Consider the following 19490-nt stretch of genomic DNA (forward strand, 5'->3'; position numbering starts at 1 on the left):
GTTTCTAATAAAATAATTTTTATTGATTGCAAAGGTATATAAAGTTATGTGTATAATACATAGTAGACACAAAAGTCCATTGCCACAAAGCCAAGTACCCGTATGTGCTGACTCTGCCCAGGCCACTAGGATAATCCTAGGGACCTTGTGGGCTGAATGTGTGCAGGTTTGGAGAAGGCGCTGGCCCTCTGTCCAGTCCAGGAGATCAGAGGCTCTCACTACAGCTGCCACGGATTTGCAGTGCACTCTGATGTGCTCAGGACTGGCAGAACACTTCCCATGTGATATCAGCCTGATCCATGCTGTGTGTTCTGGTCAAGGTCTCTACAGGCCAGGAATGGGGCAGGGGTTGGGGGGGAGGCTGGCAGGGTCGTCTCACCATCCCATGGGCTGGGAGCGCCTCCCAGTGGTTTCTCTTTTACTGACTCTTTTCCAGAGGGAAAAAACCCTGAGCTAATTCTGAGATGGTTCCACATGAATCCTTTCGAGCTTTTCACAGGCATGTGGTAGCGCAACTGGGTCCAGAACCTGGAGTTGGGAGGAAGTGATTTTGAGCCTTGCCATGTGACAGTGGGCAAAACCCTGAGAGCTTTTTTCACTAGATGAGGTAGAGACTCTGGCTCTTGGAAGGAAGAGAACTTAATTAAAATCAGTTTCAGTGTTTGATCCTCCAAGGCAAGATTCACTGCTGCTTGCAGTTCAAAGACACTGGGTCCGCTGATGTAGTGGGGGCTCAGGATAAATATCCCTCTCCTACTTTTCTTAATGACGCTCACGATGTCCTCCGCATACGCTGGAAAGAAAGAATCTGATTATTCGCAGTTGTGATTGTTAAACCTTGAGTCATGATTATCCTGAATCTCGCAGATCCACCCACTGGGTACCTTGCAAAGAACACTCTTTGGCAAAGAGGAAAGAAAGGCTGGATTTCTATATCCTTTCTTCTAGATCAACTCTATCCACAGTTGAAGATACGCTCTAGTGTCTAGTGACTATCAGGTTCACATTCCTCCCCTGTGTTCTGTCTCCTTAAATTGTCAATGCCTCTTGGAGCAAAGCTCCTTGGAGAAAACTTGGCTGGGATAAGACAGGGGCATGGATGTCCCAGGCTCCTGGGCAGGGGTATTGGAGGCAGTGGAGGTCAGGTCTGCATTTCTGATGGGCGCCCAGTGCTGGGTCCAGGTCCAGGGAGTCTGCTGGACCCAGTGCTGAGTTGTTGTTGTTTCTGAAGATGGAAATTTTTTTTTTTTTTTTTTGGTCTTTTTAGCCACACCTGCATCATATGGAAGTTCCTGGGCCTGAGGTGCACCTACCAGCTTATGCCACAGCCACAACCAGAGCAACACTGGATCTGAGCTACCTCTGTGACCTACACTGTAGCTCTCGGCAACACTGTATATTTTACCTGATGAGTGAGGCCAGGGATGGAACCGGCATCCTCACTGAGTCAACAACTGGGTCCTTAACCGCTAAGCCACAATGGGAACTCCTGAAGATAAAGTTTTTTGATGATAGAGCATATCTCTGCAACACAAGTTTTTCCGTGTTGTTGCCCAAGATGTTCTAAGCTCATGAAACCTTCCAGAAGATAAATAGCCCCCCAGAAAGAATGACAGGAAAATGTAGTGAGTGCTTGCGTGTAACCCTCTTTTTGAAAAATTTTAAAAATTATAGTTGATTTACAGTGTTGTGCCAACTTCTGCTGCACAGCAAAGGGACTCAGTCATACATATATGGACATTCTTTATATACATATATATATATATTATTGTCCGTCATGGCGTGTAACTCTCCATCTTGCTCTGTTTTCTTCAGGCGTGCAAGACCTACCTCCTCCTGGGGCCACGTCTCTTTCGAGCAAACACAAGGTGTATCCATATCTGTTTTCCAAAACTTCAGGGAATAGATTCAGAGCCAGGCTTTCCTCAGTTGGAGATGAAGTGGCCTCACTCTCAAGAGAGCTCCATTTTGCATAGGATACAAAAGCATCAAATTCCTTTTTATCTGAGGAAAAGGAACAATAAGAAATGTAAGTCACAATGCTAAGCCACGACAGGAACTCTACTTTTTTTTTTTTCCACTGACCTATTTTTTACTCTCCTACATAGGCTCAAACCATATGGTAAATGGGTAAGAATTAAGATCGGGGTCCTTAGTGAACTGATTTAAAAAACAAAAAGCAGAAATTCCTGCTGCAGCATAGTGGGTTAATGATCCAGCTTGTTTCTGTGGCGGAGCCGGTTCAATCCCCGATGGGCGCAGATTCCATCCCTGGCCCAGTGTGGGCCAAAAAAGAAAAAAAGACAAAAAGAAAAAAAAAGTAAAAAAAAATAAAAAGCAGGAGTTCCTTTCATGGCTCAGTGGTTAATGAACCCAACTAGGAACCATGAGCATGCAGGTTTGATCCCTGGTCTCCCTCAGGGGGTTAAAGATCTTGTGTTGCCGTGACCTATGGTGTAGGTCACAGATGCGGGTTGGATTCTGCATTGCTGTGGCTGTGGTGTAAGCTGGCAGCTGTAGCTCCGATTCGACCCCTAGCCTGGGAACTTCCACATGCCATGGGCATGGCCTTCAAAAAAATAAAAAAATAAAATAAAAATAAAAAGCAGCATCTGTGTTCTTCTCAGAGTTACACTGCTGAGGGGTATGGATCTTCCACCCAGAATGGGATTTAAATCTGTGCATTTCCACTGAGCTCAGATCCAACAGCTGGGGCCTTCTCTGATTAAATCACATGTACTCAAAAATTCCTCTGAGCTTGCTTTGCAGATGCAGTGTTGCTGTCTCAGTAGTTACACACCAAAGTAGCGTCTGCTCCATCAAAGCATGATACTATCCAGTGAGCAAAGCACCGAGAACACCCAGCACATCAGTGAGCTGACGGCACGTCTATCTGTGTTTGAATACCCTTATGGAAAATGAGAGAATAATAACTTCCTGGCAGGCTGCCTGGGAAAATGTGTATGACAAGCTTAGATAAGATGGGGATCCATTCCTCTCCTTTCAGGATGGAAAACGGTATTTTGGAACTTGTATTTTTAGGGTCTCATATGCCTCTGTTGAATCAACTATTATAAATGCACAGTGATTCTGGGATGTGCTAAAGAACTAACTGCAAGCCATAGAAAAGTGTTAGCAGCAGAACAGGAAGAGGGAGCGGAGGTGGTCTGGAGCCAAGACAAGAGCCAAATCAAAGAGAGAGACCAGGAGGCCTGTCCATGGAGCTCCTCATCGCCCATGTGGGAAGGAGGAGGCCCAGGGGACATGGCCAGCAGGTACATGATGTGTGGTTCAACTGTGTGACCCACACACACCATAGTCACCCTGAGTTTTTCCATATCCCGAATGCTAGGATTTTTGTATAATCTGGAGCATTGCATTTCCTTTTTTTTTTTTTTTTTTTTTTTAAATTTTATGGCTGCACCTGCAGCATAGGGAAGTTCCCAGGCCAGAGACTGAATCTAAGCCATAGCTGTGACCCACGCCACAGGTGGAGCAAGGCCAGATTCTTTAACCCACTAAGCCTAAGCCACAGCGGGAACGCCAACATTTCTTTAGTAATACAGTTAGAGAGTGGAAATATTAAAGGATCTCCACAATTCTGACACCCTATATCTTTCCAAAATTTGGGACATTTAAAGGAAACATATTTTTGCTAAAAAATATTAGATTGGCTGCAGTGTGCACTGAATCAGTGTGCTTGAAAACCGGGTTCTGCCTCCCCATCCAATTACTAAAACGTTGTGCAAATGAGAGAGAGCACATTTAAAGTGCTTCATGGTTGCAAGCTCTAGTATCTAAAGAAAAATAGTGTTGGAAGTTCTCTTGTGGCAAGCAGGTTAAGGATCCTGTGTTGCCACAGCTGTGGCACAGGGTACGACTGTGGCAAGGGTCTGATCCGGGCCTGGGAGCTTCCATATGCAGTGGATGAGGCCAAAAAAAAAAAAAAAAAAAATAAGTAAAAGAAATATGAAGTTGTATAGAGGATCAATTAAGACAGGGATGAGATAATTTGTTCAATTCAAAAATGCTAAAAAGCTACTAACAAATAAATCTCAAAACCACTCTTGGCTTAAGAACTTCTAGTGTTTGTTCTCAATAATTGGTCTAAAGAAAAGTATGAATGATGAGTTTCTTTTTTTTTTTTCTGGTTTTTGTTTTTGATTTTTAGGGATGCAGGTGCAGCCCTTGGACATGCCCAGGCTAGGGGTCCAATCGGAGCTACAACTGCCAGCCTACACCACAGCCAAGGCAACTTGGGATCCAAGCTGTGTCTGCAACCTACACCACAGCTCATGGCAACGCCGGATCCTTAACCCACTGAGCAAGGCCAGGGCTCAAACCCTCGTCCTCATGGATACCAGTTGGGTTTATTACTGCTGAGCCACAACAGGAACTCCTGATGCGTTTCTTTACTGCCCCTTTCCCCCAGTGATCTGACAGCTCTTCAATTAATTCCTGGGGTGGGGAAACCACTGGTGTGTAAAGGGGTAACTGGAATTCAGCAGATGAGATTCTGTTCTCTCCAAGCAATAGAATCATTCACTAAGACTGCCAACATTCTAAGCATCGAGGCTTCCAGTACTAGAAAAACACACAATGCTCTCTATTCTAAAGAAGTAAATGTGAATAAATGCTACTATCTCGTCTCATGGGAAAATTGACCCCTACTCCATGGATAGTACTGATACTTTGCAGAACTTCATGCTTCTAAGAACATTTCCACCATCTCCAAGCCCCACACTTGACAGATGAGGCTAACTGAGGCCAGAGCCATTGAGGGCTCTACACCAAACCGCCTGGGTCCAACCCCAACCGTCAACCCCCACTAGCAGTTCCAAGGGGGGCTCAGAATTCACATCTCTGCCTGGCTCATAGGATGCCAGTGACAATTATAGCCGCCGATACACACAGCTGGCACACTCTCAGGTAATTCAGGTAATTCAAGCCGGCATGGACTGGGTTCTTAAGTCGTGCTACATGATGTTCTAAATGCTCAGGACATCTTAAGTCTGTGAGCGCACGTGGCATCCACTGTGCTTATGACGGCAATCCTGCTTTACAGAGGAGAAAACCAAGGCATGGAGATTTTGGGTCTTCTGCCACATTGCTTGAGGTGGGTGAGCAGAAAGAGTAGTTTCAAGTCCAATGTGTCCTATAATAATATCGTTGGTGAGATTCCTGGTAACTGGGATGAAAACAAGGTGTGTCTCCACTGGGGGTCCCTCAGGTGCGAGGCCACCAGACCTGCAGGTGGGGGTCTCAGAGCCTGACCATCAGGACTTTATCCATCAGGGACGATGCATTTCTCAAGCCCCTCCCTCTATGGCAGTTCTGAGGGGAAAGGTCAGAGATGCGTCAGGTTGTCTTACCCCGGAGCGTCTCATCCTTGCTCTGGTAGGTTCGGTACAGCAGCACTATTTCAATCCAGTACTTGTAGAGGAGAGCACCTGTGGTCAGCACAGCCACCAGGGCCATGACGGTGGCGAGGAGGATGTAAAGGAACACCACTGGGGGGACACGCAGCAGCTGTGAGCAGAGGCAGATGAGTCCCCCACCCCCACCTCAAGACCACATTCAGGCCAGCGCCACTATCTTTTCCAGCACCCCCTTTATTTTTGGCTTTTTAGGGCCGTACCCACAGCATATGGAGGTGCCCAGGCTAGGGGGCGAATCGGAGCTACAGCTGCCAGCCTACACCACAACCACAGCAACGCAAGATCTCAGCCATGTCTGAGACCTACAGCACAGCTCACTGAGACGCTGGATCCTTAACCCACTGAGCAAGGCCAGGGATCAAACCCACAGCCTCATGGTTCCTAGTCGGATTTGGTTCCGCTGTGCCGTGACAGGGAACTTTCTCCCTCTGTTTTTTAATCAAAACTACTGCTATTGGAAATATTTCTCTTGAGTCTTCAATCACATTTGAGGGAATGATCTTAAAATGAACCCAAGAGAACCCTGGAAGATGAGTAGTTCCTGATGGGGTGGCTCCCTGGGGAAACTGCCAGAAGACCACTTTTATTTATTTTCTCTCAAAAATGTCCACACAACCCATTTGCATCCCTCTTATTGCATATTTTACATTATTTGCTTTTTCTTTTTTCTTTCTTTCTTTCTTTCTTTCTTTCTTTCTTTCTTTCTTTCTTTCTTTCTTTCTTTCTTTCTTTCTTTCTTTCTTTCTTTTTTGTTTTTTTAAAGGCCACACCTGGGGCATATGGCTAGGGGTCTAATGGGAGCTACAGCAGCCAGCCCAGGCTGAGGTCACAGCAACGCAGCAACCTAGACCATAGCTCACAGCAATGCCAGGTCCTTAACCCACTGGGAAAGGTCAGGAATCAACTTTGTCAGGATTCGAGGTCAGGAGACCTCCTGGATACTAGTTGGACTTGTTTCTGCTGAGGTACGATGGAAACTCCCTGCGTTATTTTCACTCATTATTCATCCTGTTGAATAAAGACTAAACTCCTGAGGCCTGGAGCTCGCTACCTCTGCTTTTCTCACCGCCATAGTACCTAATATGTGGTACCTTCTGCCCATCTCTGCAGAACACCCACTAGGGGCTGTGCCCCAAATGTGTCGTATTTGAGCCTCACAAGCATTCGAGACCTGCTTGTTCTGGAGTTTCCACTGTGGAGCAGCTGGTTAAGGATCCAGCATTGGTGCAGCTGTGGTGCAGGTTGCAGCTGCAGCTTGGACTTGATCCCTGGCCTGGGAACTTCCATATGCTATGGGTGTGGCCAAAAAAACCCTTGCTTCTTCTCTAATTTCTATTAACTGAATGAATGAATGATATCACTTTCATCTCTGAGCATAGTCGTAAAGAAATTTAAAAGCTGTTCCTTACCAGGAATTTCCACTCCAGTTTAAAAGGCTATGATCTGGGGAGCTCCCCTTGGGGTGCAGCAGAAATGAATCCAACTAGTAGTCATGAACTGGTGTGTTCGATCCCGGGCCTCCCTCAGTGGTTTAAGGATCCAGCGTGGCTATGAGCTGTGGTGTAGGTCTTAGACACAGCTCAGACCCCAAGTTGCTGTGGCTGTGGTGTCGGCCGGCATCTGTAGCTCTGATTCAACCCCTAGCCTGGGAACTTTCATATGCTGGGGGTGTGGCCCTAAACAGACAAATAAATAAATAAATAAATAAATAAATAAAAGGCTATGATCTGTAGTATCACACCTAAACTGAGCAAGTTCACTCTTTGTATCGTCTTTCTCTCCTCCACCTTCTGACCCCAGACCGTCCCATTCTCTGAATTTAGAAGCCAGAGGGAGGATAATAGGAAAGGGAGTCAGATCCTAGCACAAAACTTTCCACGTAGGGCGTGCTCCACAGGTCTTTGCAGAATGAATGCATGAGTGAGTGAATGAACGAATGAGTGAACAAATGGATGAATGAATGCCAGGCTTATCTAACACAACTTCCATATGCAGAATATCAGTTAAGAGGACTAGCTCTGGGTCACTGATGTGCAACTTACTCGTAGTGTGGCCTTTGTCACGGTACTGAATGAGTCAACACAAGCCAAGTGCTTACTCAGAACATCAGCCTCTAGGTGCATCAGCAGCTCTCATCACCATGACTATCAATTAGGAAAGGCCTCTCCTCCCAGGGCAAGCAGCTGTGGACCTCCCTTCGGGCTCACCTCCTTTCTTTTCTTTCAGCTGGATGGACTGGGTGATGTTCCCCACAGAGTTCTGGGCAAAGCAAATGAACTTCCTGCGAAGATCACGCTGAGTAACTTCTTTCAAGAGGAGGACACGCTCAATGACTTCGTCTTTTATAGTGGATTTAACACTATGGGAGGAGAGAAAACACCACACCCCCTCAGTAACGGATGGACACCCATTTGCAGTATCTGGAACTCAATAAGCAACCAATCGTTTGGCTTTCAAAAGAGGTGTGGGATCAGATAATTTGAGGAGATGCCGGAAGAATAGAGGATGCTCATAGATAGTTTGATTCTTATTAAATTATTGGATTGGCTAAGCACTATTCTAGGCATTTACACTAGAACAGAATTACCTGATCTTTTTTACTCCAAGGACTCCCCTTACAAAGAGATACAGCAGTTGAAGAATAATGTGAGAAATGAGGCCTGCCTAGAGATCAGAGAGCCCTCTGGTCCCCTGAGCACTCAATGTGGAGGAGATCGTGGAATCACCTCCACTGCTCACTTCACAGGAACCCCACGGGGTCACGGTGTGATGGGCCTGACTGAGCCAGCAGCTCTGACTAGGTATGCAAGGTCGGTGACTGTCCAAATGCACACCACTGGGAACTGGCCGCCTGACTCCTGGGTCTGTGCCCTTCTGTCTGATCCAGGACACGTGACTCTCAGCCCTGAGTGACAATTTGGATTCTCTGAAGCTGCCCATTTTCACGTTGAAGGGTATTGGCTCTATGGAGGATGCTTTAGGCTGTTTTATTTGGAGCCTACGGTCTCCACTCTTTTTCACCGACTGCCTCCTCCTGGCCGGAGACTGTGATAAGCATATTGCTTCTACAGTATCTGTTCCTCACAGGGCCTTGCAGAGTGGAGGCTGGTGTCCATAGGTGATAGATGGCATGATGGAGGGGTTAAGGGTCACACTGCTAATAGGCAGAAAACAGCGGTACAAACCCCAAAAGCATAAAGTCAGTGCGTCCTTCATCATACCTGACTACCTTCAACTTTGATATAATGTCAGCCTAATAGGGGATCCAGTGATTTCCTTCATCTTTTTTTTTTTTTTTTTTTTTTTTTTTGGTCTTTTTAGGGCCGCACTCATGGCATATCAAGGTTCCCAGGTTAGGTGTCGAATCAGAGCTACAGTGCCAGCCTATGCCAGAGATATGGCAACTTGGGATCCGAGCTGTGTCTGTGACCTACGCCACAGCTCATGGCAACTCGGGATCATTAACCCACTGAGCAAGGCCAGGGATCGAACCTGCATCCTCATGGATCCTAGTCAGGCTCATTAACCACTGAGCCGTGACAGGAACTCGCACAAGGGATTTATCCTTTAGTGACATTGACAGATTGCATCCAAGCCCTCAACCCTTCCGGGGGCAGGAGTCCAGCTTTGTGAGGAGCCGAATAGCTCCAAATATCTAGAGGTTTCTTTCCATGGATCCAAACTGTCTTCCTAGTCAATTCTGCCCACTCGTCTGGGTTACAAATTAAGTCTAGTTTTTTATAAAACTTTGTAACTTCCAAGTACTTCAAGACAGAGATCTCAAATTTCAACACTAACTGGATCTATAGGCAAGAATGAGGGTAACTGGCATTGGCAAACGTCTGGGCAAATATAAGACTACTTTTCTTAATTTCTTTAATAGTGGTAGATACCAGAACATGTGCAGACAACAATAAAATGATAGCTCAATTATCAAGATCTTGGAATTTTTGTATCATTTAAACATTCACCTCTCCCCTACACCTTACTTCATCATCATTATATGGTTCTTTTTGGTAATACCTACACTAAAGTGCACAATGTTTAGCTGTGTGTATGTGCATACATATATATATATACTTATATTTATATATAATTATTTTTACTGCCACACCTGTGACATATGGAAGGAAGTTCCTGGGCCAGGAGTCAAATCTGAGCTTCAGGAGTTCCCGTCATGGCTCAGTGGTTAACGAATCCAACTAGGAACCATGAGGTTGCAGGTTCGATCCCTGGCTTTGCTCAGTAAGTTAAAGAGCCCATGTTGCCGTGAGCTGTGGTGTAGGTCGAAGATGTGGCTCAGATCCCACGTTGCTGTGGCTCTGGAGTAGGCCAGCGGCTACAGCTTTGATTAGACCCCTAGCCTGGGAACCTCCATATTGCTGTGGGAATGGCCCTAGAAAAGGCAAAAAGACAAAAAATAAATAAATAAATAAATTAAAAAATCTGAGGTTCATCTGAGATCCACCCCACAGCTTGCAGCAGTGCCAGATCTTTAACCCACTGAGTGAGGCCAGGGATTGAACTTGCATCCTCATAGACCTTAGTCACAAGAGCAAGTCCCAAGCTGTATATTTTTGACAAGAGGAAATTATGATATCGACAATTTCCAACTCCCCAGAGAGTTCCTTTGTATCGCTCTCCAGCCAATGCCTAGTCTGACAGAATAGCTATTTTGATTGTTTTCACCTCAGCTTAGTTCTCCCTTTTCTAGTTAGTTTTTTCATCTTTTTTCTTTTTTATTGCTTCATGGTAATCCATTGTAGGAATGAATGTAACAGTGTTTTAATTTTTGACTGTTGTAAATAAAGCTGCTCTGGACATGCCTAATAAATAAATAAATAAATAAACACCCCACTCAAGTCTCCTTTTCCAGGTTGGATTGCAACAACCACTCCTCATTTCATGTATTTTTGATCAGACGGCTCATTTACAGGCTGTTTTCTCTGGATACACTCCGGACATTAATGACTGCAGGGCTGGATCCTGACTGAACCTCACTCTGGATGGATGGCACTGGGGGAGACAGGGAGAGGCTGGTGGGGTGCAGACTCCTTTTCCATTTGTTGGACATGAGCTTCTATTCAAGCACTCTGGGTCAGAGTGTCTGTCTGCTTGTTAGTTTGGTGTACAAAGCAGTCACTTCAAACTGAGCTTTAAAACAAGTGAAATAGGGGGTCTCATCATGGCTCAGCAGAAACGAATCTCACTACCATCCATGAAGACACAGGTTCGATCCCTGGCCTCACTCAGTGGGTTAAGGATCTGGCATTGCTGTGAGCTGGGGTGTAGGTCGCAGACAGGACTTGGATCTGGTGTTGCTGTGGCTGTGGCATAGGCCAGCAGCTACCGTTCTGTTTGGACCCCTAGCCTGGGAACCTCCATATGCCATCGATTTGGCCCTAACAAGACAAAAAATAAAAATTAAAATTAAAAAAAACCCTGAAATATTTCATTCTATGGCCTTATCGAAAAAATGCATTTGGTCCCGGTGTTTAAGATAAACTAGCACTTTGCATTCCTATATTTTTACTTACACCACTAGTTGGCGCTAGTGGCTTCAGCGTCAACTCTATATTTGTTCAGCTCTGTGTGTTCGTTCATGTGGGTAGTTTCAAAAGGTGAAGCGTTTCGTGGGGGTTGCAAAGAATAGTTTTCTAACTTCCTTCTTACCTTTTCCCCTCAGGTGCTGGGGCTTCCCACTCCTGGTCAGAATCTTTGATGTACCATCTTAATACAGGTTTAAAGTTAACTTCGAAGCCAAATCGTGCTGTGCAGTTAAGAGTTAAAGGCTTTCCTGAAAATGAAGGGGCCACAGAAAATGGGAAGGAATTCCATGAGAACGCTTTGTCCTGTGCAGGAGGCAGATCCCACCTGAAGACTTTCCCTGAGGCAGTCATGTTTACACAGGTAAAACCGGTGTGCCAGAAAGAGCCAGACGTCTACCTGTCTCTCATTCAGAAATATATAATACTAGGGATGTTTGTCTCTCCTGGGTAACACTTAGATCTCAAATCTGTGACTGTACTTCTTAAAATAAATATTGGCATGGTCATAGCACAAAGGCTTCAGATGCGGTTTAATGATAAACACTAGGAAAATGAAGATTTTCCATGACCAGTCCAGTCTTCCGATGCTGTTGTTGAAATAGCACCAAGGTATCAATAAAGAATATTTTACCAACCAGTATTTTCATAGTAAATGAAAATCCTGAGGTTTCGATGGCATGTAATTTAAAGAAGAAAGTATTTAGATATTCAGCCATATTTTGAACAATGCACTATGGACAGGCATGCATGTTACTGAACTGCCCTCATTCTACTCATTTTCTCTGAAAGGCATTTAGGTATGTAGTGCCGCACTCAGTATTTTAACCATGACATAGGTAAGGACCTCATTTGAAAACTCTTACTTGGTGCTCTCCCCACAGTACTACTTTAAAAGCCACTGACACCATATAGAACTTGGCTATTTTGAATTAATTATTTTTTTCCCTCCTTCTTTCCTCCCCCTCTCTTCCCCCCATTCTTGTGATGTCCCCATGTTATTATTTTTATTTCTATAGTCAGGATACACCGCTACCGCCACCTAGTGGTCTTTTGCCATAGTCTCTATTTTTACATTTCTTTCTCCGTTGATAGCTTCCAAGCATTTAAAAGAACGCTTATGGAAACAACACTTGGTTTTTAATAGAGCAGATCTTGTTTGGCTGTGTAGATGTTATCAAAGCTGAAAAAATCGAAGGGGACCACAGGGAATCACTTTTCCTCACTCCACCCGAAAGAAGAGTCTCCTTTGGAATACAAGTTATTTGTATTATTCTCCTATGATTATCTTAAAGGCCAGACCAAACACTATCTTCAAAAAGGTTAATGCTATCGAGGTTGGCAAATTGGTTAAATGTATAGATTTTACCAACGGACTTCACTAATCTATATAACGCCTTGTTTCTGGGTGGAGTAAAAAAGAATCTTAAAAAAAAAAAATCTATTGATCATGCCCAACATACGAGTCATATAACATTCATCATCCCATATTTATCAATGCAATCTCACGAGGTTGGTTTTATTTTGTTTAGTTGCAGATTTATAAATTGAGGCTTCGAAAGATTAAGTAACTGTATATGGTCACAAAACTAGTCAGTGGCTGAGTCCAGTTTCACAACCAACCCTGTTTGACTTGAAATCTGACACTCTTCCTTGAATCACACTTACACCTGCTCCCAGAAGCTCAATGTCATTCAAGGGCGGTGACACCCCCCACCTTACCAAGTTCCACTTCCAGTGTGTCCTTGATGGGATCCAGAATATCTGGTTTGAGTTTAGTGTTTTTCACTAAAAGATGAAAAGAAACACATTATTTGCACGGGGAAATCTGAAGGCCTAGTTGCTGAAGATTGGAGTCCATGGTCACGCTTTGATCTAAATGTTTTGGAACTTTCCCTTCAAAGTTTATCCCAAATCCACCAGGCTAGAGGTTCAAGTTGCCACGTGAAAATCATGCCTCCAGAAATGACTGTGACATCAGGTTTCCGGTGTCAGCAACACATGAGTCCTTGATACATCCACATCATCCTGGGTGCATTTTCTTCCCCACCAGCCCTGCTTGCCCATTACAGACTCGAACCCACGCCCCATTTCTCCTCCAAGATTGCTCTTTGGTGCATTTGGCTGAGTAATCCAACGTGAAGGAGAACCTACCTGAGAAAATGCACAGATCAACCCGATCCAAGTCCACCCCTCCCCATCCTCAAATTCATGGTGTGTTTCAAAATAAAGGTGAGCTCAGCCTGTCACGCACCATTAATCCTTCAACTTCCTGCTGCAAACTTTCAAAGAGGCCGCCACCATCAAACTCCCTCCTCAAGATGTCCCATTTCCTGAGAAAGGAAAATCCATCCCCTCTGCTCTAGACACGGTCCCCTCTTACTTCTCAGGGATGTCCATCCTTCATTTACACCCTCATCCTCATGTATCTTTGACTTTATGTCCCTCTCTCTCCATTTTCCCATCAGTATATATCTATTCTCAGTCTCTCCATCTCAAACAAAAGAGAAAAAACCCTTCACCTCAAATCCCTGCCCCATTCATTCTCCTTCTGTCCCGGCCAAGTTCTTGCAAGAGCACCAGGTGCTCAGGTCCTCCTTTCCCTCACCTCCCATGCAGTCAGATTTCTGCCCCTCACCTCCCCTGAGTCTAGTTTCACTCCACCGAAACTGCTTTGACCAAAGTTACCAGTGGCCTCCTTGCACTTGAATCCACTGAACACAATTGATTTTTGTTGTTGTTTTAATTTATTTATTTTTTTGCTTTTTAAGGTCATACCCACGGCATATGGAGGTTCCCAGACTAGGGATCGAATTGGAGCTACAGCTGCCAGCCTACGCCACAGCCACAGCAACGCAAGATCCGAGCCACATCTGCGACCTACACCACAGCTCACGGCAACACTGGATCCTTAACCCACTGAGCGAGGCCAGGGATGAAACCCGAAATCTCATGATTCCTAGTTGGATTCATTTCTGCTGTGCCATGACAGGAACTCCTAAAATTTTTTTTAATTATAGTTGATTTTACAGTGTTCTGTCAATGTCTGCTATACAGCAAAGTGACCCAGATGTGTGTGTATGTGTGTATGTGTATACATATACATACATTATCCTCCATCATAAGAGACTAGATATAGTTTCTTGTGCCATACAGCAGGATCTCATTGCTTATCCATTCCAAATGCAATAGTTTGCATCCATTAACCCCAAATTCCAGTCCATCCCACTCCTTCCCCTTTTCTACAGAAAAAACAAACATATTCATGGACATGGAGAACAAGTGACTTTTTCATCCGCTTTCCCTCTCAGTTGTGCCAACCCTGCTGGGCACGCTCTCCTGGGAACCCTCCCCTCTTTGGGGTGGACATTTCCAGGCTCAGAGGCTCACCTTCCCCCTCACTTTGCTGAGTGCTGTGGGCTCCTCCTTCCCTGTGCCTCTGGAGAGTCTCAGGCCCTTCCCTGTTCTCCCCCAGTGTCAGCCTGCTACCTGTGCTCCAGCTCCATGGGGCAGCTCACTCTCCAGGCCTCTTCCCTGCCAGTTGTCTGGCCTTCGAATGCTCTCTATACGTCATCGTCGTCATCATCATCAGTTTCACTTCCTCTACTGCCCTCCTCTCCACCCTCCACCAGTACCCACTTACTGATGTAAATGACCACCTGCTTCCCAAATCCCATGGTCAGTTCCCAAGCCTCATGGTATGAGGCCCTGCCACCCCCTCTCTTCGGGATACTTTTGCACTGAGCCCAGGACTGTTCTCCTGGGTTCCCACATGCCGCTCCATCTCCTGTGGGACACCAGCTGCTGGCCTACATCACAGCCACAGCAACGCAGGATCCGAGCTTCATCTTCGACCTACACCACAGCTCATGGCAATGCCAGATCTTTAACCCACTGAGTGAGGCCAGGGATTGAACCCGCGTCCTCATGGATACGAGTTGGATGCGTTACCTCTGAGCCGTGATGGGAACTCCCCCAAATCCATTTTTTACACAATAAGCAGAGTGAGCTCTCTCAAATCCAGATCTATTCATGCCACTCTTCCCCTCACAACCCTCAATGGCTCCTATTGTTCCTTAGATAAAGCCAAACTTACTAGAACAATGTGATGTCAGTTCTGCTTCCAGACACCCTCCACTGATCGTTTTCTCCTGGAATGCTCCTGGCGCTCTCTCATTTCCTGGACATGAGCTGTGGTGCTCTCTTTGCCTGGAATGGCATCTTTCCCACCTTCACTGGGTTAGTTTGTTCACCCCTCAGTTCTCACGTGGAGTCAGGGTACCCAGGTTTGGCTTTGCTGGGCCTCCCCCATGTCCCCTGCTTCTGCTCCTCTCCACTCATCACGTTGAATTGTGATGGACTGATTCCTCTCCGTCTGCCCTACAAGGTGGTAAGTTCTGGAAGGCCTTACCTCCTTAGCACCAAGCCCAGGGCCTGACACACATTAGCTGTCTGACAAATATGGCTGTAAGATTGAGTAAATGGGAGGAGTTCCCGTCGTGGCACAGTGGCTAACGAATCCGACTGGAAACCACGAGGTTGCGAGTTTGATCCCTGGCCTTGCTCAGTGGGTTAAGGATCCGGCATTGCCGTGAGCTGTGGTGTAGGTCACAGACGCGGCTCGGATCCCGCGTTGCTGTGGCTCTGGCGTAGGCCGGTGGCTACAGGTCTGATTTGACCCCTTGCCTGGGAACCTCCATATGCCGCAGGAGCGGCCCAAGAAAAGGCAAAAAAGACAAAAAGAAAAAAAAAAAGTAAAAAAGAAGAATGAGTAAATGGGAGAACAAATGAGTAGATGAGGAAGACAGGGATGATGTCAGAGAAGGTGTCAAAGGTGTGACTTGTGTGGCCAGGCACCCTTGAATTTTGCCCCTGAAAATTTGATGGGGTGAGTAACTGCCTGAGTGAGAGCGGGCGTGTGGGGGCATTTGCCCCCACAAACTTCTCATCCAAGGAACAGTGAAATACACATTTAAATTGCTGGAGTCCAAAGTAGTGGAGAGCACAAGAGCCAGGAAGCAGCAGGGAGGTCTGGCTGGGTCTCATGGTACTCCTCATGGATTCTAGTGGTTTGCATCTTGCCATGAAGGAAGAGGGAGTAAATATGATGAATATACTTAGTAAAAGCGAAGTCAACCATTCTGTACGGTTGTGTTTTGAGACAAGCCATGATTAAATTAATTACATTGTAGAGTTTATCCATGCTGATGCCTGTGAATCTAATCACAAGGACCCAAGGGAAGGCTGGGCCCCAAACAGACATGTCACAGAAGAGTAAACATATGACCACATATTCAACTGGGTTAGTAGCCAGGGAAATGTAATTTTGTATGAAAAAAGAAAGTCTGCTTGACCCCAATTGGAAAGTCTGAATCCACTAAATATTATTTGAGAGCCACGGGGATCTGCTGCTGATGGGGTGTATGCTGGCAAACCAACGCCAAGAGCAATACCATGTGTCTATAAGACAGAACATGTCTTATAACACAAAACAAGATGCTGTTTTACTGACAGATACATACTTATGTAGCCAACACATAAATGGAAAGGATACAAGCTAATTGTGGATGACATCTGCGAACAGAGGAAGTGGGAAGGGCTGAGGGCAGAGACCTCAAGCTATATCTGTAATGTTTGTTTCGTTCAAGAAAAAGTGAGACTCTAGCATGTGGAGAAACCATTATTATTAAAGCTGGCGAGAGGTACATGGGTGTCACTCACCGCGGGGTGCGAGATATTTCATATTTTTAAAAATTTATTTCTTACGGGTGAAGGATTTAATACTGTTTATTTCTGTGCATGAATATTTCATCTTGTTTTGTAATTTATCACACAACAAGCCAGGATTGATGAGCAGAAAATCCAACTTGTGACAACTTGAATATGATCCAGAACTAATCCTTCCTTGGAGGATGGATTCTAGGTTGATGGCAAAACTGATTTTTACCAACACTTCAGGCTTTACATGACTACACGGTATGACTATCTCTCTTTTTGTTTTTTCCCCCTCAAAAAGGAAAAATATCACTAAACCAGAAAAGATAACTTTAGTTGGGTAATTGGGGTTAAAATCGCAAATATTGAAACCAAAACTCTCGCTTACCAATGGTTTTCACTTGAACAACAGCTCTGACTGTCCATGACCTTGAATTATCCGACTGAGTGTAGTCACACACGTATGTGCCCTGGTGATAGTCATAGACTTCATCCACTTCAATTGGGTTGCTCTTTTCAGAGAGTAGTTTTCCATTCTAATCCAAGAGACAAAATAAATAAATAAATTAAAAAAATTAAATTAAATTAAATCACTGTCGCTAACCAGAGAATTACTGCTAACATTAAATTCACCTGTAGAAAAACTCCCCAAATTTGAAACAGGGAAGGGACAGCTCAATCTGATATAAGGACACAGCAGAATGTAATAGCCTCAACCTATGAAAAGATTCTGCTCTAAGGGGTAAGGGTTTTAGAGGTACAAACCCTTATGTATAAAATAAGCTACCAGGATATATTGTACAACATGGGGAATAAAGCCAATATTGTATAATAACTATGAAAAAGAAAAGATTCTGCTCAAAAAACGTATTTGTAAGAGTCCTACTTGAAACAAGAGGCATTTTCTTTTTTTCTTTTCTTTTTTTTTCTTTTTAGGGCCACACTCGCAGCATATGCAAGTTCCCAGGCCAGGGGTTGAATCAGAGCTACCGGCCTACACCACAGCCACATCAGCCATGGGGGATCCAAGCTGCATTTGTGACCTACACCAGAGCTCATGGCAACGCTGGATCCTTAACCCACTGAGCGAGGCCAGAGATTGAACCTATATCCTCATGGATCCTAGTCGGGTTTGTTAACCACTGAGCCATGAAGGGAACTCCCAAGAGTCATTTTCAAAGACACTGATATTATATATGGAGATCAAGACACCAGATCAAATTAGTTCAGCCCAAACTAATTAACCTGATAATTCCAAAGTATGACTCAGATCTTGGAGACTGTTCTAGAAATCTCATGGTGTTCTAAGTAGCCAATACCTAAATGAATTTTTTAAGAACACACACATTTATATTTCTGGACGTTGATAATAGATTTTTCTGTGTATTGGACTTATATAAAGTCTCCTCTTTAATAAGATATTTAACTCTAATAAAAGAATAAAATTTAAATTAAAAACATTAGGTAAAACACTAAATAGGCATACCTAGTTTGATAAAGAAGGACTGATGATTGATAAACAATTGTCTAACTCATAGTGGACTCAAAGTCGAGTGAGAACTGAAACATAATTATGAACTTTTCTCTCTCTTACTTAGAATCCATCAAAGACACTCCTTTGCCTTGAGGATAAAGTCGACAGTTCTTGGAGTTATTATCACTGTGGTTCAGCCTGTTAAGAACCTGACTAGGATCCATGAGGATTTGGGTTCGATCCTTGGACGCAATCAGTGTGGGTTAAGGATCAGTGGGTTAAGGATAAAGCTGTGGATTGTCACAGATATGGCTCAGATCCCATGCTGCCATGGCTGTGGTGTACGCTGGAAGCTGCAGCTCTGATTTGACCCCTAGCCTGAGAACTTCCATATGCTGAAAGTGCAGCCCTAAAAAGAAAAAAAAAATTCGCAATTCTTCACAGCCCAATCTTGCCATTCCTTCCCAGACTCATTTCCTGCCGCTTCCCATCTACCCACTTTTCATTCCCTATGTAACAGCGTTCTTTCTCCGCCCACACATCTCCTACCACTTTTCCCCAATGAGGAGCCTACTGCTCAACCTTCAACTCCAGCTCAAGGGTTCACCCTCATTGAAGTAAGTTATCAGACTCCCAGAGCAGAGTCAGTCACTGCTGCTCCCACAGCAGGGGGCACGACCTCCCTCATCGTTGTAACCCTTTTACAGAAATAATGTGCCTAGGGACATTCTCTGGCATTGATGAGGGTGGCATTTGTACCAAGACATATAGTTGATCCTGGACACATGGAGAGGAACAGATATACAACCCTGTGCTCAGCCAGCTCTCAGTCCAAGGATGCAGGTCTGAGCAGTAAGTACTGGCAGTCAGGTGGCTCTGCCTCAGCTCATAAGAGGCAGAGCGGCTTCCCCCAGTCTAACTAATCAGGGCCTTGAAGAATGTGCAGGAAGCAGCCAAGTGAAAGTAACTGACATTCTAGGAGCACTTGAAGGAAAGAAAGCCTGTGCATAGGAAACAAGGTCAAGGTGAAAGGAGGACGCATGCTGATGTGTTTGATCTTTGTGTCTTCAGGATCCAGCAAGCAGGGCCAGCAAGAGGACGATCTTTGTCAGCGATGGGGGACAGATACACGTAGAACAGGGAGAAAGGATTTGAAACATAAGTGTCACGGGATCAGACGTTTTTCGAAAAATGATGGGCAGCCAAACAGGGAGGCTCTTATAAATGTAAGCAAAGACTACCACAACCACACGTGCATCTTTAAGGTCTAGGATGTGGTAGGGACCCAGTAATATGTATTAAATGTTGGAGTATTAC

The 19490-nt window shown here is 44.9% G+C and overlaps 1 protein-coding gene across 1 annotated transcript in view; it reads right to left on the reverse strand.

The window, feature by feature from the left end:
* Nucleotides 1-19490, reverse strand: part of IL18RAP (interleukin 18 receptor accessory protein) — a 32442-nt gene continuing 12952 nt past the window's right edge. The window contains 8 exon segments of the mRNA XM_005662356.3: nt 1-435; nt 438-793; nt 1831-2004; nt 5373-5510; nt 7646-7797; nt 11112-11235; nt 12707-12772; nt 17088-17235. Coding sequence (XP_005662413.1) covers nt 376-435; nt 438-793; nt 1831-2004; nt 5373-5510; nt 7646-7797; nt 11112-11235; nt 12707-12772; nt 17088-17235 — 1218 coding nt within the window. The 3' untranslated portion in view covers nt 1-375.

The sequence above is a fragment of the Sus scrofa genome, chromosome 3 (assembly GCF_000003025.6).
Source record: "Sus scrofa isolate TJ Tabasco breed Duroc chromosome 3, Sscrofa11.1, whole genome shotgun sequence".
NCBI lineage: Eukaryota > Metazoa > Chordata > Mammalia > Artiodactyla > Suidae > Sus > Sus scrofa.